This window comes from Martes martes (genome assembly GCF_963455335.1).
Source record: "Martes martes genome assembly, chromosome: 1".
NCBI lineage: Eukaryota > Metazoa > Chordata > Mammalia > Carnivora > Mustelidae > Martes > Martes martes.
Window position 1 is genome coordinate 102,202,377 of NC_137888.1, and position 24,835 is coordinate 102,227,211.

The 24,835-nt window shown below is 35.4% G+C and overlaps 1 protein-coding gene across 1 annotated transcript in view; it reads right to left on the reverse strand.

Moving 5' to 3' along the window:
* CCDC39 (coiled-coil domain 39 molecular ruler complex subunit) overlaps positions 1–24,835 on the reverse strand; it is a gene marked incomplete at both ends in the record, with an annotated part of 52,018 nt that overhangs the window by 7,119 nt on the left and 20,064 nt on the right. Inside the window, 7 exons of the mRNA XM_080804161.1 lie at positions 1,177–1,300; positions 10,549–10,757; positions 13,111–13,248; positions 15,834–15,998; positions 16,939–17,133; positions 19,537–19,669; positions 20,205–20,308. Of these exons, the coding sequence (XP_080660287.1) occupies positions 1,177–1,300; positions 10,549–10,757; positions 13,111–13,248; positions 15,834–15,998; positions 16,939–17,133; positions 19,537–19,669; positions 20,205–20,308 (1,068 nt within the window). The remainder of the gene's footprint in view (positions 1–1,176; positions 1,301–10,548; positions 10,758–13,110; positions 13,249–15,833; positions 15,999–16,938; positions 17,134–19,536; positions 19,670–20,204; positions 20,309–24,835) is intronic.

Below are 24,835 nucleotides of genomic sequence, written 5' to 3' on the forward strand. Positions count from 1 at the left end.
AGGGAAATGCATCCAGTTCTTGATCACTTCTCTATTTCCCCTTATGGGTTACTAGGTAAAGATAACCATGAAATGGCAGACAAATCTCAAACACCAGAAGAGAGCAGGTTCACCACCTGACCTGTCTCTCTCCCATCTAATATGAAGACAAAGAACAGGCCTCTTCCTCTCTGGACATCTGCCATACCAGAGCTGCACTGGTAAATTAGAGAATAAGATTTCAAAGGTGGTACAGCTCCAGGTGATGATATGATCTAGGATGTAGCCATATGAGTGGACGGCTATAGTGACATAAGGCCTTGAGCCTGAGATGTTAAACAGGTTATCACATGAATAGTAAAGATATGAAAGTGACAGCAGGTTGCAGGGCAAAACAGATTATGAATCTTGAATAAAGGGGGGGGAAATGACACAAATGATAGCCATCCCCCCAAAAGATCAAAGAGCAATCCAGTCCAGACCTCTTTTTGACCTTATGGACTTGAGGTATATAAAAATAATAACTTCAGGGTGCCTGGGTGGCACAGGCAGTAAAGCATCCAACTCTTGGTTTTGGCTCAGGTCATGATCTCAGGGTTATGAGATTGAGCCCAATGTCAGGCTCTGCACTGAGCATGGAGTCTGCTTGAGATTCTCTATCCCTCCCCCTCTGCCTACCCCTCTAAAGCAAATAAATAAATCATATATATGATTTATTTATTTATAAATTTATACTTATTTATATTTATATATTACATCTATGGTATATATATAATATATATATGGCTTCAGGGGGCGCCTGAGTGGTTCAGTCAGTTAAGCCTCTGACTCTTGGTTTTGGATCAGGTCATGACGTCAGGGCTGTGAGATCAAGCCAGTGTCAGCTCTGCACTCAGTAGAGTCTGCCTGAGATTCTCTCCCTCTCTCTCTGCCCCTCCCCCTACTCATGCACTGTTGAGCACACCTGTACTCTCATTCAAATAAATAAATCTTTAAAAAATAATAGCTTCAGCACCTCCATTTAACAACTAATGTTTTATGGCCCTAATCAAGTGCAATAGCTACAAAAGTGCTATGAAATTTAAAGTTGCAAGGCAAAAAAAAAAAAAAAAAAAAACAACAACAACAACAGCAAGCCATTTGGTTTACAGACTACAGACAAAGATACTTCACAACTATGAAATCAATTAAGATTACCTTTATCACATAATAGGCCTGTGTTTTCTCCTCTTCTCCTTCAGGAGGCAGCATAACAACAGTAAGAATTTCATATCTGTTCTTCAGCTTATCAATTTTACTTAGCCTCTCATGAAACTTAGCACTAACATGGAAAGAAAAAGAAAAACACTGAAAAACAAATAACATACTTTCTTTTAAAGGACTATTTCCTTATGTAAGATATTTTCATTAATACTGAAGTTAGACGCGCCTGGGTGACTCAGTGGGTTAAAGCCTCTGACTTCGGCTCAGGTCATGATCCCAGAATCCTGGGATCAAGCCCTGCATTGAGCCCTGCATCGGGCTCTCTGCTGGGCAGGGAGCCTGCTTCCCTTCCTCTCTCTCTGCCTGTCTCTCTGCCTACTTGTAATCTCTGTCAAATAAATAAATAAAATCTCTAAAATAAAATAACGAAGTCAAACAGGTTAAATATGTTCTCACTTTTCAATTTTCTAATTAGTGGGAAGCATCTCAGGTTTCACCCTACTTGAAAGCTAAGAAGTTAGGCTGCCATAGTTTCGTGGTTGTTGGCAGAAGACACAAGATTCCTAGGTCAGAGAAAAAGGACTTTGCCATTCATGGTATACCAAGTAGCATGCGCCTCCTGCTTGCAGAGCTCCAAAGTCCTATGCAAGTGAGGAGGAGCTCAAGTGGATGTTATATACACTGAAGGTTTATACCACAGCTGAGGAACCTCAAGCTTACATAGTCCAAATATCTTATAATAGGAACTAAGCAAATACATCCAATCTTTACTCCAGCAAGAGGATACCACGTCTAACTTCTGAGGCTATTTACTAACTAAACATCTTTTAAAAGATAGTTTAATGCAAATTAAAACTACAATATGTTATTACCTCACAGTCTTTGGGTAGCTAAGGAAAAAAAAAAAAAGAAGAGAAAAAAAAGAAAGTATTGGCAGGGTGCCCCGGTGGCTCAGTTGGTTAAGCTGCCCATTCTTGATTTCAACTCAGGTCATGATCTCAGAGTCCTGGGGGCTCTCAATGGGGAGTCTGCTTGAGATTCTCTCCTTCCTCCTCTACCCCTCCCACCACTAGTGTACTCTCTTGATCTCTAAAATAAAAATATAAGTAAATCTTAAAAAGAAAAGTATTGACAATAATGTGAAGAAATTGGAACCCTTGTGCACTATTGTTGGAACTATAAAATGATTCAACCACTATGGAAAACAGTATTGCAGTTCCTCAAAAAATTCCAAATAAAACTACCATATGATACAGCAATCCCACTTCCAGTTACAAAGCCAAAAAAAATCAGAAGTAGGTACTTGAAGAAATAACTGCACCACAGTGTTCATAGCAGCATTATTTATAATAGCCAAGAGGTGAAGCAACCCAAATATTCATGTACAGATGAATGATACACTAAATGTGGTATATACATGCAATGGAATATTATTCAGTCTTAAAAGGAAATTGCATCAGCTGCTACATGGACGAACCTGAAGACATTATGCTAAGTGGAATAAATCAGTCACAAAAGACAAATACTGCATGATTCCATTTACATTAAGTATCTAAAGCAGTCAAATTCATACAGACAGAAAAAAAAATGGTAGTAACCAAGGGCTAGCAGAAGGAGGAAATGATTAATGTTTAGAAGGTATAGAGTTTCAGTTTCAGAAAATGAATGAGTTCTGGAGATCTATTGCACTACAATGTGAATATACTTAATAACATTACTGAACTGTATACTTAAAAATGTTTAATATAGTATATTTTATGTTTTATGTTTTTTTACAAAAATTTTTAACAAGATAGTCCAGAACAGGAATGTTAGTACATTTCCTTGCAAGACATACAGAAATGTGAGAAACCATGAAGTGCCTCCCAAGATTTAGACTTTTTTTACTCTGCTGATTATTTTTTTCCTTTTATTATGGCAGATTCGTATTTTATGAACTTTTCAAAAACTTATTTGCCTACTACAACCTTATGAAAGTGTACTACCCAACTGTGGTGAGAAGAAATCTTCAACCTACCAGTTTTCCTACTCCTAAAGAAAATTTGGTGGTAAAACACATTAAGAAACAGAAGTTATGGCTTTGCTTATTTTTAAGTATTACTGTTGTATCATCACAAAATATTTAGTTAACCTTTATATGATTGTAAAAGACGAGACCTGTTGGCTTCCAGCTTAAGATGGTGAAATGAGCACTAGTACATCTCTTCTCCTTCCAAAAATGGAAAAGAATAAAAGGAGGAAAAAAAAAACCTGCCACAGTTCTGGGAAAGAGAAGGATACAATTTTGTCATGAATTCATGAAAAAAATGGGAAACAAATGGGATTTGATTGATGGAGGGAGAGGGAGGATAGAGAACGGAAAATTATTAATGCAGAAATAAGAGCCACGTTTCATCAAAGAAGTCTGGAGAAAATTCAAATCCAAAAATAAGAAATAAAAAGACGAAGAGTGATCTCTAAGGCTATTATTAAGGTAAGTAATGAAAGGATTGTCTACAGAACATCTGGGCCACTCTCCTCAACCCCTCAAAGTTTATAGAAATGTTGGCAGGAATTATTTATGCTCCAATGATAACCCCCCAAATTAGCAGTGTTCCTAGCATTGTTTGTCGGCACTGAAGAAAAAAAGTAAAAAAGAGCATGATATAATTCCAGGCCCCCACAACAGTGGAGATTAATAAAAACCAAGGTTCCACCCATAAAGTAAATAGTCTTTATCACCCAAAATAAACTCCTTAAGGGACAAACTACTATGGTCATTAAGGGGCAAGTTAGCCCAGTGCCCATAAGCAGCCTTCCCATTTAGAGGAGAGACCAACTGGGGAAAAAGATCTATCTAATTGCAAAAGAAACCCATACCAGCTGCTATTATCAATCACCATGATTATTAATTAAACATTTGTTATTAAATGTAACAGAAAGCCAAGGACTATCAGACATTTTGGAAAGTTAACAGCATGAATGAAAAGAACAAAATCAGCAAACACAGGACATACCCTAAGAGAAACAAAAATAATGCATGGGATAGAAGAGAACTTCCAAAGTATTCCAGTATCTCTAAAAGATGAGAGGATATTGATTCAAAACTATCCATAAACACGAATGGACTGCTTTAAAAAGAAAGGACCAGTGAAGGAACAAGAATCCTTGCAAATAGTTTCCCTGTCTCAACTTAACAGTAGTAAGAAAGAAAGATTAATCAATGATCTAGAGAAAGAGGGAAAGGGGGACAGAGAATGGAGAGTAGCCAAAAGAAAGAGACTAGGGAGGGAAAGAATGAGAATATCTTTAAAAGGGGAATAAAAAGAACAGAAATTTTAAAATGAGAGAAAAGTTAAGAAATCCAGAAGACAGACCAACAACCACTAAAAATAAGCAACAAATGCAGAACACAGAGAGTGGTGTGAGAAAAAAAATTAAAGAACTAACAGAAAAATATTTCCCTGACCTAAAGAAAAACTTGATGCAATAATTGAGAGTTCACCAAGGTTCAAACAATAAAAATGAAAGCCAAAAATGAAAAGCCAAAAAAAAAAAAAAAACCCCACCCAGACACATAGAGAAATTCTGAAACCCGAAGGATAAAAAAGTGTTCCAAAGCTTTTCAGACAGAAAAAAAAAAAAAGTTCCTTACAAAACAAAATGAATTAGTCTGAGTCAGACCTCTCATAAAAACATTGTCATCTAAAAGAATATGAAGCAATGCTTTCAAAGTCCAACTGTAATTCAAATATGAACAGAATAAGTATGCTTTAAACATGCAAGAACTCAAAAATTTCAGAAAACATCAATTCTGGAAAAAAAATTCAAAACATACTCCAGAGAAATGAAATGGGAATCCAAGAAAATAAGATGACAAAGGATACACAAAACAGTATTAAACCAAAGAGAAGTAAAACATATAGCTAGGTGGAATTATTGCTGGCAATTGACTCTATAGTTTATGCAAGTTACAAGAAAGGAGTTCTTTAAAAATACAAACATAATATTAAAAACAATAAATAACAACCTGAAACTATAATTGGTGGTTTCAACAACACAGGAAAGAAGGAGAGAGGAAATGCAGCAGTAAAAGATGCTAGAAGTCTTATCTCTTTTATGAAGGAAAAAAAAATCGTAAGAGCTAATTAATCCTCAGTATTCACAGAGAAATAGGAAGGTTGAAGTTTCTCTTGAATCTAAGAATAACCAACAAGAGGTGCCTGGGTGGCTCAGTGGGTGAAGCCGCTGCCTTCAGCTCAGGTCATGATCTCAGGGTCCTGGGATTGAGTCCCGCATCGGGCTCTCTGCTCAGCGGGGAGCCTGTTTCCCCCTCTCTCTTGGCCTACCTCTCTGCCTACTTGTGATCCTTCTCTGTCAAATAAATAAATAAAATCTTAAAAAAAAAGAAGAACCAACAAAATAATAAAAATTAGAATGCATATATTCCAAACAATACAAGAGGAAAGAAGGGAAAAACAAAATTAGTAAAACCAATGAGACAAAAAGAATACCTATCATATAATCCACTTCTAGGTATTTATCCAAGAGAAAAGAAAGCATATGCTCATACCAATCACATATATGTTCAGAACAGCTTTATCTGTAATAGTTAAAACCCAGAAACAATAAATGTATACACAAATCGGGGTAGATGTATGCAATGCAATATTACTACTCAGTGATACAAATCTGGGGTCAATAAATCATCCTGCCTGTTACCTGTTTTTGTACAACCCATGAGGAAAAAAATGGCATTTACATTTTTAAAATGTATAATTAAAGAAAAAATCAAGAGGAACATTATATTTAATGAAAAATAAAAATACTATGAAATTCACGTTTCAGTGTCTATAAAGTTTCATTGGAATACAGGCATGCTCGTTTATTTCCATACTATCTATGGCTGCTTCTGCTCTACAATGGCAGAGTTGGGTTGTTGCAACAGAGACCACATGGCCCACAAAACCTGTAATACTTATTATTTAGCCCTTATAGAAAATTGTGTGAGACACTGCTAAACTAATGTTTAACCTTTGAAGTTGAAATTTAACTCTCACTCTCTGCAGATGATATAATACTTTATATGGAAAACCCAAAGGACTCCACTCCAAAACTGCTAGAACTTGTACAGGAATTCAGTAAAGTGTCAGGATATAAAATCAATGCACAGAAATCAGTTGCATTTCTAGACACCAACAGCAAGACAAAGAAAAACAAATTAAGGAGTTGATCCCATTTACAATTGCACCCAAAACTGTAAGATACCTAGGAATAAATTTAACCAAAGAGGCAAAGAATCTGTACTCAGAAAACTATAAAGTACTCATGAAAGAAATTGAGGAAGACACAAAGAAATGGAAAAGCATTCCATGCTCATGGACTGGAAGAACAAATATTGTGAAAATATCTATGCTACCTAAAGCAATCTACACATTGATTGCAATCCCTATCAAAATACCATCAACTTTTTTCAAAGAAATGGAACAAATAATCCTAAAATCTACATGGAACCAGAAAAGACCCTAAATAGCCAGAGGAATGTTGAAAAAGAAAGCCAAAGTTGGTGGCATCACAATTCCAGACTTCAAGCTCTATTAGAAAGCTGTCATCATCAAGACACTATGGTATTGGCACAAAAACAGATACATAGATCAATGGAACAGAATAGAGAGCCCATAAATGGACCCTCAACTGTATGGTCAACTAATCTTGGACAAAGCAGGAAGGAAATATCCAATGGATAAAAGAGTCTCTTCAACAAACGGTGTTGGGAAAATTGGACAGCCACATGCAGAAGTATGAAACTGGACCATTTCCTTATACCACACACAAAAATAGACTCAAAGTGGATGAAGGACCTCAATGTGAGAAAGGAATCCATCAAAATCCTTGAGGAGAATACAGGCAGCAACCTATTTGACCTCACCCGCAGCAACTTCTTCCTAGGAACATCGCCAAAGGCAAGGGAAGCAAGGGCAAAAATGAACTATTGGGACTTCATCAAGATCACAAGCCTTTGCACAGCAAAGGAAACAGTTAACAAAACGAAAAGACAACTAACAGAATGGGAGAAGATATTTGCAAATGACATATCAGATAAAGGGCTAGTATCCAAAATCTATAAAGAACTTAGCAAACTCAACACCCAAAGAACAAATAATCCAATCAAGAAACAGGCAGAGGACATGAACAGACATTTCTGCAAAGAAGACATCCAGATGGCCAACAGACACATGAAAAAGTGCTCCACATCACTCGGCATCAGGGAAATACAAATCAAAACCACAGTGAGATACCACCTCGCACCAGTCAGAATGGCTTAAGTTAACAAGTCAGGAAACAACAGATGTTGGTGAGGATGCGGAGGAAGGGGAACCCTCCTACACTGTTGGTGGGAATGCATGCTGGGGCAGCCACTCTGGAAAACAGCATGGAGGTTCCTCAAAAAGTTGAAAATAGAGCTATCCTATGACGCAGCAATTGAACTACTGGGTATTTACCCTAAAGATACAAATGTAGTGATCTGAAGGGGCACGTGCACCCAAATGTTTCTAGCAGGAATGTCCACAATAGCCAAACTATGGAAAGAATCTAGATGTCCATCAACAGATGAATGGATAAAGAAGTGGCATATATATACAATGGAATACTATGCAGCCATCAAAAGAAATGAAATCTTGCCATTTGCAATGACGTGGATGGAACTAGAGGGTATTATGCTGAACAAAATAAGTCCATCAGAAAAAGACAATTATCATATGATCTCCCTGATATGAGGAATTTGAGAGGCAGAGTGGGGGGTTTGGGGGTAGGGAAGGAAAAATGAAACAAGATGGGATCAGGAGGGAGACAAACCATAAGAGACTCTTAATCTCACAAAACAAACTGAAGGTTGCTGGGGGAATGGGGGGGTATGGAGAGGGTGGTTGGGTTATGGACATTGGGGAGGGTATGTGATATGGTGAGTGCTGTTAAGTGTGTAAGCCTGACGATTCACAGACCTGTACCCCTGGGGCAAATAATACATTATATGTTAATAAAAATAATTAATAAAAAATTCACAAAGTTGAAATTTATAATTAGCTAAGCATCTATCTCAAAAAGTTAAGCACATCAAAATAAACCCACAAAAATAGAAGGAAAAAGTAGCAAATGTGAGAGCAGCAAGTAATAAAATAGAAATGTGGTGACCTGGGTGGCTCAGTCAGATAAGCATCCAACTCTTGGTTTCAGTTTAGGTCAGGATCTCACGGCCGTGAGATCAAGCCCTGCATGAGGCTCTGAGCTTGACTTGAAGCCTACTTGAGATTCTTTCCTCCTCCCTCTCCCTCCCTTTCTGCTCCTCCCTGACTCGTGCTTTCTCTCTCTCTCTAAAATAAATAAATAGAATCTTTAAAAAATAACAATAAATAATAATAAAATAGAAAATGGATTCACAGTAGAAAAAAACGAACAAGCATTGTTTCTTTTCAAGGAATAATAAAATTCATTAACCACTGGCAAGACTTGTCTCACCTAAAAAAGAGAAGTCACAAATAATATCAGGAATGAAAGACTACAAACACTGCAGCTATTAAACAAGTAATAAAATGATACTATAAACAATTTTATGGCAATAACTCAAAATTTAGATGAAATGGAAATTTTTTCCTAGGGAAAAATATGATTTACTAAAACTTACTGAAGAAGAAATACAAAATCTGTGTTGTTCCACAACCAATCAATAAATTGAACCAATAGTTGAAAATCTTCAAAAAAGTCCAGGCATCCAATGGCTTTACTAGTAAGATCTTTGAAAATTCAAGAAAGATATAATTCTACTCTTTTACAAACTTACTCAGACTACAGAAAAATAAAAAGCACACAGAATCATTCTATGAAAGCTGACATAACCTTAATTACCTAATAACTTGACAAGGACAATACAGAAAGGAGAATTTAAACCACAGATGTGACAACTATATACAAATATCATCAAACAAAATCTAGAATTATAGAAAATGTAATATGTGACAGAGAAGTCTTGTTTATTCCTGGATTGTAATGTTATTTTAACCTTGAAAAATCAATCACTATATTTAACTATATTAACAGACTGAAGGAGCTACATCATATCAATGAATACAGAAAAAGCATATAACAAAAGTCAACATACATTCCTGATGAAATGAACTAAAACAACCTCTTAGCAAAGAATGAAAATAGATGGGCACTCCCTTGATATTTAAAAATTATCTCAAAAAAGTCTAAAATGATTCCCTTCCAGATCAGGCCCAAGACCAGGGGACCTACAATCACAATTGCCAATTGGCATTGACCTGGAGGTCAGACAACAAGGACAGTGAAGCAAAAGAAAGAAAAGTTATAAAGACTGAAAAGAGAGACACAAAACTGTTATTTGCAATTGATGTGAATGAAATACCTAGAAATTAGAATCTACAGATCAACTGTCAGAATTAATAACAGTTTAAGCAAAGTTGCTGGATTCTTAATACATAGAAATCAACTGTATTTCTATAATGCTAGCAACAAACCAAAAATGAAACGATTTAAAAGGAAATAACATTTACAGAAACATTTTAAAAAGTAGCATGTAGGGGTGCCTGCATGGCTCAGGCGATTGAGCATCTAATTCTTGATTTTGGCTCAGGCCATTATCTCCGGGTCCTGAGACAGAGCCCCACATCATGCTCCACATTGAGCATGGAGCCTGTTTAAGATTCTCTCTCTCTCTGCCCCCTGCCCTCCCCCCACTCACGCTTTCTCTCTGTGTGTCAAATAAATAATAAATTAATTACTTAATTAACTTAATCATATAAAAAGTAGCATGCAGTCAGGAATAAATCTTTTTTATAAAAGATATGCAAAACCTCTAGGGAAAAATTGTTTTAATAAATGCAGCCATAAAGAAAAGCATGTTATTGAACTTTCACCACAAAACATACTGGAAAATCAAACAAGGGAATTAGTGATCTCATTGCAAAAGGGATAATCTAGAGAATTAGAAGTTACCCAAAGGAAAGAGTGAGGAAAAACCACAGGTTTTTTATTAAAATGTGTCCAATATATTAAAAGCCTTTCCGGGGTGCCTGGGTGGCTCAGTGGCTTAGGCCTCTGCCTTCGGCTCAGGTCATGATCTCAGGGTCCTGGGATCCAGCCCTGAGTCGCGCGCTCTGCTCGGCAGGGAGCCTGCTTCCCCCTCTCTCTCTGCCTACCTCTCTGCCTACTGGTGATCTCTGTCTGTCAAATAAATAAATAAAATCTTTAAAAAATAAAATAAAATAAAAGCCTTTCCAAATAAAAAAAATGATCATCTAGTCAGTTCTTCTGACATCACCCTTACATTTTCAAAAAATTTTAGCAGTATTTTAAAGGACAAATTACCTTATGTTCTGCCGTTCTTGATCAACATATCTTATTTGTGATGCAAGCATTGTTTTGTGAACTTTAATTTCTTCGATTCGTTCTTCCATAGCTGTGTGTAACTGCTGTTTTCTTTTTTCCAGAGAAAGTACTTCTTCTGCCTTACTGTGAAGCATTTCTCGAGTACGTTTAACTTCAAGTTTTAAAAGATTATCTTCTATCATCAAATCCTATCAACATAACAAAACTGTCAGATACTTAAATTATTACTGTTATACACAAACCAAAATGCTTTCTTTTATTGCCACAAAAGTCAAACTTGAAAATACAACTTTTTCTAATTTGACCACTGACCAAGATAACTAGGATTAAATTTAGATTGCTCTCAGTGATAACTCTTGGTTTTTCTTCATTTTTAAGAAAAGGATTTATTCCAAGTCTTATTATAATTCATTTTGAAATTTAAGTTTTACTAAAAAAAAAAAAAAAAAGGAAGATTCCCAAAATCTTACAATCCAGGAAATATATATATATTCCTATGGATGAAAATTTTTATATTCTAAACTAAATCTCACAAAATAACATGTAAATAAATTTCTATTCTAAACAATTCAGTCATGGATAGAGTACTGACAGAAGAGTACACAAATAAATCACTTTTCAGAATAGAAAGCCCAGAAACAAACACTCCAGAACACAGGACTTTATTATTTCAAAACACAGCTTTCAGGGGCGCCTGGGTGGCTCAGTGGGTTAAAGCCTCTGCCTTCAGCTCGGGTCATGATCTCAGGGTCCTGGGATCGAGCCCCGCGTCGGGCTCTCTGCTCAGCAGGAAGCCTGCTTCCCTCTCTCTCTGCCTGCCTCTCTGCCTGCTTGTGATCTCTGTCTGTCAAATAAATAAATAAAATCTTAAAAAAAAAAAAAACTGACTTCTAGACTTAAAAAAAAAAAACAAACACAGCTTTCAGTTGGAGAAAAGATTAGATCCCTACATCTCAAATGTACTAAAAAGAAATTCCAGATTAATGAAAAATTTACTGTAAGAGATAATACCAATGCAGTTACTGAAATATTAAACATTTGTTTGATTTTTAGTATGACAAAGAAGTTCCTAAGTATAAAAATTATTTAGGAAAAAAGTAATTGATGTTAAAAAAAGTTTTTAATGTCAAAAATCTGAATAAAAATTTAAAGATAAATGGAAAAAGTCTTGATAATATGATAGTTAATATTTTTACATATGAAGGTCTTTTGCAAAGCAATTAAAAAATATAAACCTTCTAATGGAAATACAGGCCAAGATAATAAACTAGAAATCCAAAAAAGAAAGATCATGGAATAAAACATACATTTTTTTTGAGAGGAAGAGAGCACACAGAAGTGGGGGGTGGGTGCACAGAGGGAGAGGGAGAGAGAGAATCCCAAGTAGGCTCCATACTCAGTGCAGAGTCCACATCCCACAACTCTGAGATCATGACCTGAGCTGAAACCAAAAGTCAGAGACTTAACCCACTAAGCCACCCAGCCACACCTAAACATTTTTATTTAAACATAAATATTTTAAATTTTATGTTTAAACATCACGCTGCCACCAACTTAAAAAATATAGACTAATACAATGAAATACCATGTTTGCTCATCAAATTGACAATAATTTTATGAATTATAATATCCACACTTACTGATGGTGAGTAAAATAGAATGCTCACATACTGCTGTGGGACTATTAGATGAACCCTCTAGAAAACAGTTTGGCTTGAAAATTAGTCTGGGGGTGCCTGGGTGGCTCAGTCAGTTGACTGCCCAACACTTGGTTTCGGCTTGGGTCATGATTTCAGGGTCATGAGATCAAGCCCTGTGTGGAGCTTCCTACTCAGTGTGGAGTCTGCTTGGGAATCTCTCTCTCTCCCCCGCCCCTCCCCTTGTTCATGCGTGCTCTCTCTCGCTCTAAAATAAAATGAAATCTTTTTCTAAAAAAATAGTTTTAAGACACTGAAAATATTCATTCTTTTTGAACTGTAATTACACAGTTAGAAATTTCTCCTAACTCATTGAATAATTACACAACGATATATATGCATAGTATATGGTAGTACTATATTTTCTTTAAGTGGGCTCCATACCCAAAGTGGGGCTCAAACTCATGACCCTGAGAACAAGTTGCATTCCACTGACTGAACCAGTCAGGTCTACCCAATAGTACCACTTAGAATAAACACACATTGGAAATAAACACATATCCAAAAAACAGGATATGGTTAAATAAGTTACGGAAATTTGCATGCAATAAACTGTGGGAAGACTTTAAAATTAATTTTTTAAGAATACTTAATGTTTAATATTTAATGTTTGCCAACATACATGGAAATTGATAATATATTTAAAAATTTTTTAAATAATATATATAAAGTCAATTTTCTTCAAAAGACTAGAAGGAAATACTGTAACTTTAACACTTTATCTTGTATACTGTGATTATAGTGACTTATTTTCACCTTTATAGTTTGGTATATTTTTAAAATTTTCTATAATTAGCATTAAAATGTGTTTTTTAATATTGCATACACATATGATTTACTGCACCTGTTTCAAAGCTCTGGTTTTATTAAGTTCTTTCTCTGATCTGTCATTGAAAAGGTTTAGTTCATTTATTTTGGTCATGAGGAGCTGTTTTTCATCACAATTTTTACTATTTGATTTCTTGATAAAATAAAGATCATTCTATAAAAAGGGAAAAGAGGTACATAAATATATATTTTAAAATAACATTAAATAAATAAACATATCTTACATTAAATTATGTTCCATTGAATATTTATAATAATTGGATTTTTAAATCTCACACTTCATGCTCTAATGTTTCTAATATAATACACGTGGATATTCACATAGAAACATATTCCTTTTTATCACCAATTGGCTTTTTGGATTTGGTTTTGGTTCAATAATTCTGCAAATATTATGTATAATTCAACCCGAATTATTGGCTGATTGCCATTTATGGGGAGAAATATGAAGAGGAAGCCAAGCATCAGTTCAGTATACAGCTCACCTTTTGAAGTTCCTTATTCGATTCAACCCAAGTCACAGAAGGCAAAAACCTTCACAGTCTAAAAAAGCATAGGGTTTTAGTTCCCAGTACAAGTTCTAGAATCAGATGGCCTTAATTACACATTAGGTATCTGACCCTGGTGGGCAACCTACCCTTCCTTAGTTTCCTCATTTCTAAAATGGAGATGACAGTACCTACCTGCCTGGGCTGCTGTGAGGATTAGAGATGTTACTGTCAAAGAGTATCTACAACTGTGTTTGACACGCAGAAGTGCCATGAATTTTTATTACTACTTAATTACATGTATAGTCATGTATTGCTAGAGAGAAAAATGCTAGAAAAGGTCTAATTCCATCAGATGCATAAGTGTGTCACACATACCCATCAGATATCAGGTGCCTAGCTTTATGACAGCCTAGATCTCCCTACTCACCCAGACCTCGGAACAAGGTTTGTGCTCATAATCCCTTCTGGGTACCTAAAGCAAAAACTTTCTAGTTCCAATACATAGTTCTGTTCCTCTCTCTCCCTCTGTCTTTTACTCTCTCTTTCTGCCTCCCTCCTATGCCTCTTTCATTGCCTGTATTTCTCTTAGGTATGAAGAGAATTGCATTGTAGCAAGACCGTAAGAAGAGGAATTTTTGTGTGTGTGTGATTTCATAAAATCACACATAAAAGATGTGATCTCATAAAATTGACTTTTAGAATGAAAAAAATTTTAACTTAAGGTGATTTTCAACCAGAAGGAATTAATTTCTATTATTCAAAACATGAGATGGAATAGCATGGAAGAGGTAATGCAGAATGACTTCACAATCTCATGGTACTACTGAGAAGAGCAGACCTTCATTAGAAGGTTAACTAGCTTTAATATCTTAAAAAGTTCACTTGCATGTCTTTTAATTTATTTATCTCTCTATTAAAACCGAGTTGGGAGAGGCATTAAGTACTCTACAGCTGTGTAATGGACAGAGCCCGAGTAGTTAAAAGGCAGAACACTAGAACTACTCCTACACAGCAAAACAGATACTATTCACACCAGAGTCAAGAAATGTGCTTGCATGCAAATGTCACCCTCCTATCATTCTGCAGCATTCATATTCTTATCATATTCTATGTAATTAAAACAATACCATTTATCGAATACCTCCTTAAAAGCACTGTGTTAAGATACACATTGCTTCTAATTCTCCCAAATACCCTAAAATAGTATCAAATATTTTCTTTCATTTAATAGATGAGTTAACTAGGGCTCAGTTAACTAGGACTCAGAAAAGTTTAAGTAGAAGTACTGATACAACCTTTATATTCACAACCACTTGTTTCTGATTCCAAAATACATATTCTTTTCCACAAAGTTAAGGAAACAGGTTTTAAACATTTCATCAGGCCACAAACTACTCCAAACCAAAATTTTATCATCTTAAAATTTAAAAAAAAATTATTTTAAAAAGTAAGAGCTCCATTTCACCTTTGCAGTCCTGAAGGAATTCAGGGCAATCCTTCTTATAACCACTAGAGGACACTGATCACAAGCCTTTCAAACTAAATGATACTCCAATCTTTTGGGGTTATTCCATTTAGGTCCGTGAGCTCCTTTACTCACTCTCAGTTAAACTTTAAAATATGATTTGTATTACATAGGCTCCCCTAACATAGGCTTTATATGACTATAAACAGTAAAATACCGAAAGATGAAGAACATTTTTATCTTATTAACGAAATAGAATCATTCAAAAAATTGTAACCAAGTAAAAATATGAATAACAACAATAGATGACCCATAAAGGTCATTTCAAAGATAAAGGGCAATCAAGATATTCTGGCAAAAACATAATAGAAAAATGAAATTTATCAATGTTTTAAACCATGTACTATTTAAGAGTATTTTGAAGTCCAGTCCTAGCACTCCATGTACTAGCTGTGTACAACTTGGTTACATGTGTAACCACGGACAAGTTACTTAATCTGTGACATGAGTATTAATATCTCCCTCATAAGACACTGATAAAGATTAAATGAGATAAAATACTAAAAGCATATAATATATTTAACATATAGTAAATGCATAATCAATGGTAATGTTATATTCTCGTAGTCAGTATAGAAACATGAACATTAGTTCATACATTTGTTATATATGCAAGTAGCTTGGCAATCATCCTATCCAAACATGGTCTTAGGACCATGTTTGACTTAAAACAGAATAATGACTGGGATATTTGAACCATCAAAAGTATTTTGGCTAAGTTACATGAAGTTTCTTGATCTGTGTTTCCAAAAGGCCAAATGTAGACTTTTTCTCTTCCAACATCTTTTTAAGTTCAACAATTTTTGTTTCAAGGGCTTGTTTTTCTTCTGAATTAATTTCTCCTTTTAACCGTGACATTCGACGTTCCACTTGTTGAATGTAAAAATCCTGTTGCATTTTTTAAAAAACAGACAATGAGAAACAGTTAAAACCATTTCTATAAATGTAAAAACACAATAAACACTTTCTTAAAGTTTAGTCTTAAGTGCCATCATTTACTAAAGTCACTTTAATTCATCAGTAATTTATAATATAAAATCCTTCTTAGCTCTAAACAGAGAAATAGCAAACCATTCCTCAATGATCTAGTGCATGATAATGACATAAAAGTAAGTAGTCTTCTGAAAATATAAGAAGTCAGCTAGGAGGATATTCACCATACTAGGATGAAACCTCAGTAAAACCACTGGATTTATACGGACATGGATTTTTGAGGGCACATTTTCTAAGGGGTACAAAAAAAAGTCATAAATTGTTAGCCATGGATGGCTCAAATATGGTGAACTTCCAATGAATTATTTTTAAAAGAATACTTTAGCATCTGTAATTTTGAGAAACTAAGACTATATTAGATGAGGAAATTGAGATGTAGAGAGGAATGATATTAAAGAATTAACATGAGACAGAATATATAAATGGAACAAGTAAGTGAAAACTTCCAAAGTGGTTGTAAACTATTCGTTTATGGGCAGGGGTAGGGAAGCCCATGTTTGCATGACTAAGACTCAACATACAGTTTTTCCAGGTCTCAGATATCCCACTCCTTGTTTTGTTTTACTCCAGGCCCAATTGCCCCAGGTTCCTCTAAAGCATGGTTGTCTCTCACTAGAGTTGTCTATCCTCTCACCTGTTCATTTCAGATCAAGAAAAAAATAGCTTTTAAGGCTCCCTTGCCTTACTACTGACCAAACGTGATATCCCATTTCAACATTTGTCTATCCCTCCAAGAATGCTTTAAAAATCTTTGCTTTTTCAGGACACTGTAGTATCTTAACCATCACAACTATAACAAATCAATATGGAAGACATTCATAAGATTAACATCTACCTGACTGTACATAATTTCTTGCTGCTTCAAGGTTTCAAAATCCAGTTTATGTAACTGATGGTTGAGGTGCTTTAGAGAGGAACGAGTTCCTTCGATTTCTGATACAACAGCTTTTTCTTTCATTGTCTCAGTCTGTAATTCCTGAACTTTCTTAAATAGCACCTCTTTCACTATGTTCAATTGAACTTCCACTTCCTGGTGATAAGAATAATAGTGATCAATGAAATTATAGTAGCTTAAAATGTTTTATTTTATGAACATTATAATTTTAGGGGTCATAAATTACCCCCCCCAACATTTAAGCCTTTAAGAATACAAGAATGCCCTTCCCACAATTTCAACAAATCTCCACCATTTCTTATAGTCTACTCTATTCCAGTACCTTGATCTGTCATCTTAATTCTATACCATGTCACCCTGACCTTAGAACTTGGCCATTCCACTGGTTTCCTTAGAAAATAAAATATACCAGAGACACACAACTTTCAAGTTCACAGAATTTGCTGAAGTCTTGAGGTTGTTACAGGAAAGAAATCATATCATGCAATCTCCCACCTTCTTCTGGGCACTATCCAGTGGTGATCAGGTAAATGTTTATCCACCAGCTTTCCAAAGGATGGGAGGTTAGGGGGGAAGAAGCTGATTTTTCATTGTATAAATATTCCCACTATTGCCAATTTCAAACCACTAACATGATTCCGTTAAATGCAGAGTTGGGAAGAGATAGGCAGTAGCAAACCATTACACAGCATTTCCACTAAACAGATATAATAAATGTAAGTAATCTTAAGAGCATAAATAGATAATAGTAAAAGCTAGTAAAATAATTTTGAAGTGATGAGTGTTGAGTACTTATTTTACTTCATTTTGAATGTTATATATTTAATTATAAGTCTATATAACTTAATTTTTAATAGTAGCTATGTTTAACAGTTGACTTGCAAAATTCCAGGAAATACAACTATCATTCATTTTGAGCTGGTAAGTGCTAGCCCCAACATACTACTGGCACTACCCTTTATTCACACCTTGTCTCCAGTTGGCCTCCCTACATGTGCAGCCTTCTAGGAAACAGAAACCAGTCCCCCATTCCCACTCCTCATTTCTTAAGAGGCAGATCTGTCTTGATCTCGAGGTTTCATGACCATGTGTTCTAGGCTTCAAATAGATCTCCCATGCCAAGCAAGATCTGCTGAAAGTTATCATTTTAAATGTTGAAATAATTTCCCTCTGTGTTCTTACACCCAGATAAGCACATTTCCTTTTGGCAACAAATGAACCTCAATATGAAAAAAAAAATCTGTGACTGGCACATTTAAATTTTGACAAATTAAAAAACAGAATATAATCTTAAGAATGCTTTTTTATATAGTAGACAATTTTCATTTGTTTTAAGACCTTCTCAAAGATTGCCTGGCAGTTTTAAAGTCAGTGCTTGGTGGTATATAACACAGTACACTTCCAAAACATATAGGTTAGGATTTTTCCAAACAAAAACCAACAGCTACAAAAACCAAGATTATGAATAAAATGCTGCTATACATGCTGCCATAATAAACTGTTGCACACATGCTGCCAATCCCATTTTTTCTAATTAAGCTAATTTCTTCAAAAATGTCACCGGTTTTTAATGTCATCATCAAAAGGTCTACTTTATATGGATTTCAGTCTTTATAGATTTCTAATAAGTTCATGTGCTACAAAAAATCATGCCTTAGGGGAAAAAAAACCAACTTTTTAAAAAATAATGTGATTTATACTCATATACCACTCAAGTCGTGACTTCATTATTCAGGGATTTTAAACATTGAACAGCACACTGAAGAAGCTTGATTCCATCCAAATATAAGTGAAACTATACTTGATATTTAGCAAATGGAGGATATTGCCATGATCTTTAGCTGCCCCTCGGAAAAAAAGGAAGTAGTGTAAATAGTGTCAGATCACAGAAGTCACTTCAAAGTTTCCAAAGAGGAAATGATGAACCAGCCTTTTCCAGTTCCTCAAAAATCAGCCTAAATGCTACCAAGATGCCAAAGACATTCCAACAGAGTTAATAGAGTAGAACACTTAAGAGTCCATTTACCTATAAATGGTGCCAGACTGTCAGAGATAACAAATGATAAAGAAATACAGGGAAGGAATGTAGACCATTGGGGGAAATTTGATCACAAAGAAAGAAAGAAGAAAAAAAAAAAAAAGAAAACCAACTGTAAGGGTAGATATCAATTTTAAAACACGGGCATTTTTCAAGGTACCTCCGCAATATAAGAGCATATATATGAATGGTAAGCAGAGACACACCAGGCATTGGGAAGGCACAAGATTACAGGTAGAGGGCTACTTGTGAAAGAAGACATACAAGTCAAATGTCAAAAGTGAAGCAAAAGGAGAAAGAGAAGCTTTAAGATAGAAGGCCAGAAAAATCCTCGGAAGCCACACACAAAAAGGGGTCCAACAACTCAAAATTCTGATTACAAATGTGATCACACCAGAAAGCAGAGCCTCTTAAAAGACCTCCTACTCCCTGATTGCAAGAGTCTAATTCACTATTGCAAGATTCACTGTGACTGTTTAAGAACTAAAACTAAACTTTACCTTTACATTTTTTTCCTCCTCCCTTAGCATATCTTCCAAATTGGTAGCTTTCTCTTCTACAGACATTGTTTTCTCAGTTATCTGCTTTAATTTTTTTCTCACAATCTGATTATGATTTTTAATTTTCTGTAACCTAGAGAGAATTTATGAGGAAAGACAGAAAACATGTCTAAAAAGTAATACAAACAAGAAACAGTTTATCCTAAGATTTCTTCACATAACGTGAAGGTTTCTTTTGCCATAAACCTATTCATTACCTTTTTGTTACCTTTCTGTAAACCTTATATATTTATTAAATATATATTTAATAGGTCATAAAAATATTGTTCCTAAGCCATTACAAAAAAAAACCCAGAAAAAACTTTTTTTCAAGCTTAATCATTTAGCAGCTCTCAGTTTACAATTATTAACAAGAGCTTAAATATTTAATAATTTTTCTAGAAGTAGTCAAGAACTAGGGCGCCTGGGTGGTTCGGTCATTTAATGTCCAACTCTTGATTTCAGATCCAGGTGTGATGTGAGGGTCATGAGATTGAGCCCTGCATCTTGTCCCTCTCCCTCTGCTCCTCCCTCTACTTGTTCTCTCTCTTTCTCTCCAATAAATAAACAAAATCTTAAAAAAATAGAAGTCAAGAACTGTAAACATTCTTAAATATCTTTTTTCTTACCTTGCTGTTTCTTCACTAATGTCCTTCTTTATTTTGGAAATATTTCTCCTTATGGCTTCTAAATCACTGGAACTTCTATTCACAGTGGCTTTTAAAGAATCCAGCTATTCATTAGTTAACAGACAGAAATTAAATGTTTATTCTACATCTTATAAATTAATTTCATTTTTGAGAAGTTCTATTCTGAACCTGTTAGTTTTTAACCTACATCACAACCATAAATACAGTGGCCATGTTGCTGTAAAACATATTAACAGCTTTTCTTTTTGATTTGATATTATATTCTAAATGGCTTATTGCATGATACTGGCAAATTACAGACTCTACATAGATGTATTAAAGGTACATAGAGCAAAAGCATCACAGTATTGGATTTTGGCAATGATTTCTTGGATATGATGGGCAACAAAAGAAAAAAAGACAAACTGGACTTCATCAAAATTAAAAACTTCTGTGCATCGAAAGACAGTATCAACACAGTTAAAAGGCAGTCCAAAAATGTAGAAAATACTTCCAAATCATATACCTGATAAGGGAGTAATATCTAGAATACATAGATAATTTCTAAAACTCACCACCACCACCACCAAGAAAACAACAACAAACAAACCGATCCAAAAAATGAGCAAAGGACTCAAATAGACATTTCTCCAAAGAAGATATACTAATAGCCGATAAACTCATTAAAAAAAAATGCTCAACAGCATCAATCCTTAGGGAAATGCAAATCAAAACCATAATGAAAACCACCTCACACCCTTCCATGAGAATGGCTGCTACCAAAAAAAGAAAAGAACAAATATTGGCAATAATGTGAAGAAACGAACTTTTTTGCACTCTTGGTGAAAATATCAAATGGTACAGCCATTACAAAAAATAGTATATTGGTCCCTCAAAAAATTAAAAACATAATTACCATAATTATCCAGGAATTCTGAGATAATTGTAAACCACGTTCATAGCAGCATTATTCACAATAGCTAAAACATGGCAGCAACCCAAGTGTCCACTGACAGATAAACAGAGAAGCAAAACGTGATATATCTATATCTATATATACATATAATGGAATAGTATTTAGCCTTAAAAAGTAACAAAAATTTGACATCTGCAACAACATTGATAAACCTTGAGAACATTATGCTAAGTGAAAAAAATGAAATAAGCCAGTCAAAAAGATAAATACTGTCTGATTTCATGCATATGAAGTACTTAGAGTAGTCTCATAGAGAGAGAAAGTAGAATGGTAGTTACTAGGAGCTGGGAGGAGGGGTAGAATGGGGAGTTACTGTTTAATTAGTATGTGGTTTCAGTTTTACAAGAAGAAAAGAGTTACGGAGATTGATGGCAGTGACGGTTGCATAACATTAGGAACGTATTTAATGCCACTGAACTTTATGCCTGAAAATGATTAAGATGGTAAACTGTATGCTATGTGTACTTTATCTCAAATTTTTAAAAAGATTTTATTGACTTATTTGGGACACAGAGTGAGAAAGAAAGAACATGAGCAGGCAGAAGGGCAGAGGGAGAAGCAGATTCCGCACTAAGAAGGGAGCTCAATGCGGGGCTCGATCCCAATACTCTGGGATCATGATCTGAGCTGAAGGCAGATGTTTAACCAACTGAGGCACCCAGCTGCCCCTACTTCATCTCAATTTTAAAATTTGGAGGAAAGAAATGAAATAATGATGCATGCTACAACATGGATGAATCTTTAAAACATCATGTAAATAAAAGAATTTATATGAAATGTCCAAAATAGGCAAATCCATAGAGACAGAAAGTAGATTAGTAGTTGCAAGGGCTGGGCAGGAGGAGGGAAGTAGAATGATTTTTATGGGTAAGGGTTTTTTTTTTTGAAAGACAAAGATAGTCTAAAATTAGATAGTGGTGATGGTTGAACATTCTATGTAATATTAAAAACCAGTGAATTATATATTTTAATTTTTTTAATTTATTTTATTTTATTATAAACATATAATGTATTATTATCCCCAGGGGTACAGGTCTGTGAATCGCCAGGTTTACACACTTCACAGCACTCACCATAGCACATGCCCTCCCCAACGTCCATAACCACACCACCCTCTCCCTCCCCCCTCCCCCCTGCCACCCTCAGTTTGTTTTGTGACATTAAGAGTCTCTTATGGTTTGTCTCCCTCCCGATCCCACGTTGTTTCATTTATTCTTTTCCAACCCCACAAACCCACGTTGCATCTCCACTTCCTCATATCAAAGAGATCATATGATAGTTGTCTTTCTCTGATTAACTTATTTCACTCAGCATAATACCCTCTAGTTCCATCCATGTCACAAATAACAAGATTTCATTTCTTTTGATGGCTGCATAGTATTCCATTGTATATATATGCCACTTCTTTATCCATTCATCTGTTGATGGACATCTAGGTTCTTTCCATAGTTTGGCTATTGTGGACATTCCTGCTATAAACATTCAGGCACATGTGCCCCTTTGGATCACTACGTTTGTATCTTTAGGGTAAATATCCAGTAATGCAATTGCTGGGTCGTGGGGTAGCTCTATTTTCAACTTTTTGAGGAACCTCCATGCTGTTTTCCAGAGTGGCTGCACCAGCTTGCATTCCCACCAACAGTGTAGGAGGGTTCCCCTTTCTCCGCATCCTCACCAGCATCTGTCATTTCCTGGAGTGTTAATTTTAGCCATTCTGACTAGTGTGAGGTGGTATCTCACTGTGGTTTTGATTTGTATTTCCCTGATGCCGAGTGATGTGGAGCACTTTTTCATGTGTCTGTTGGCCATCTGGATGTCTTCTTTGCTGAAATGTCTGTTCATGTCTTCAGCTCATTTCTTGATTGGATTATTTGTCCTTTGAGTGTTGAGTTTGCTAAGCTCTTTATAGACTTTGGATACTAGCCCTTTATCTGATATGTCACTTGCAAATATCTTCTCCCATTCTGTCAGTTGTCTTTTGGTTTTGTTAACTGTTTCCTTTGCTGTGCAAAGGCTTTTAATCTTGATTAAGTCCCAATAGTTCATTTTTGCCCTTGCTTCCCTTGCCTTTGGCGATGTTCCTAGGAAGAAGTTGCTGCGGGTGAGGTCAAATAGGTTGCTGCCTGTGTTCTCCTCAAGGATTTTGATGGATTCCTTTCTCACACTGAGGTCCTTCATCCATTTTGAGTCTATTTTCATGTGTGGTGTAAGGAAATGGTCCAGTTTCATTTTTCTGCATGTGGCTGTCCAATTTTCCCAACACCATTTGTTGAAGAGACTGTCTTTTTTCCATTGGACATTCTTTCCTGCTTTATTGAAGATTAGTTGACCATAGAATTGAGGGTCTATTTCTGGGCTTTCTATTCTATTCCACTTATCTATGTGTCTGTTTTTGTGCCAGTACCATACTGTCTTGATGATCACAGCTTTCTAATAGAGCTTGAAGTCTGGAATTGTGATGCCACCAACTTTGGCTTTCTTTTTCAACATTCCTCTGGCTATTTAGGGTCTTTTCTGGTTCCATATAGATTTTAGGATTATTTGTTCCATTTCTTTGAAAAAAAAAGGATGCGATTTTGATAGGGATTGCATTAAATGTGTAGATTGCTTTAGGTAGCATAGACATTTTCACAATATTTGTTCTTCCAATCCATGAGCATGGAACATTTTTCCATTTATTTGTGTCTTCCTCAATTTCTTCAATGAGTACTTCATAGTTTTCTGAGTACAGATTCTTGGCCTCTTTGGTTAGGTTTATTCCTAGGATCTTATGGTTTTGGGTGCAATTGTAAATGGGATTGATTCCTTAATTTCTCTTTCTTCTGTCTTGTTGTTGGTGTAAAGAAATGCCACTGATTTCTGTGCATTGATTCTATATCCTGACACTTTAATGAATTCCTATACAAGTTCTAGCAGATCTGGAGTGGAGTCTTTTGGGTTGTCCACAAAAAGTATCATATCATCTGCAAAGAGTGATACTGTGACTTCTTCTTTGCTGATTTCGATGCCTTTAATTTCTTTTTGTTGTCTGATTGCCAAGGCTAGGACTTCTAGTACTATGTTGAATAACAGTGGTGATAGTGGACATCCCTGCCGTGTTCCTGAACTTAGCGGAAAAGCTCTCAGTTTTTCTCCATTGAGAATGACATTTGCTGTGGGTTTTCATAGATGGCTTTGCTGATATTGAGGTATGTGCCCTCTATCCCTACACTTGGAAGAGTTTTGATCAGCAAAGGATGCTGTACTTGGTCAAATGCTTTTTCAGCATCTATTGAGAGTATCATATGGTTCTTGTTCTTTCTTTTATTAATGTATTGTATCACACTGCTTGATTTGTGGATGTTGAACCAACCTTGCAGCCCTGCAATAAATCCCATTTGGTTGTGTTGAATAATCCTTTTAATGTACTGTTGGATCCTATTGGCTAGTATTTTGATGAGAATTTTCACATCTGTGTTCATCAAGGATATTGGTCTGTAATTCTCTTTTTTGATGGGATCCTTGTCTGGTTTTGGGATCAAGGTGATGCTGGCTTCATAAATGAGTTTGGAAGTTTTCCTTCCATTTCTATTTTTTGGAACAGTTTCAGGAGAATAGGAATGAATTCTTCTTTAAATGTTTGGTAGAATTCCCCTAGGAAACCGTCTGGCCCTGA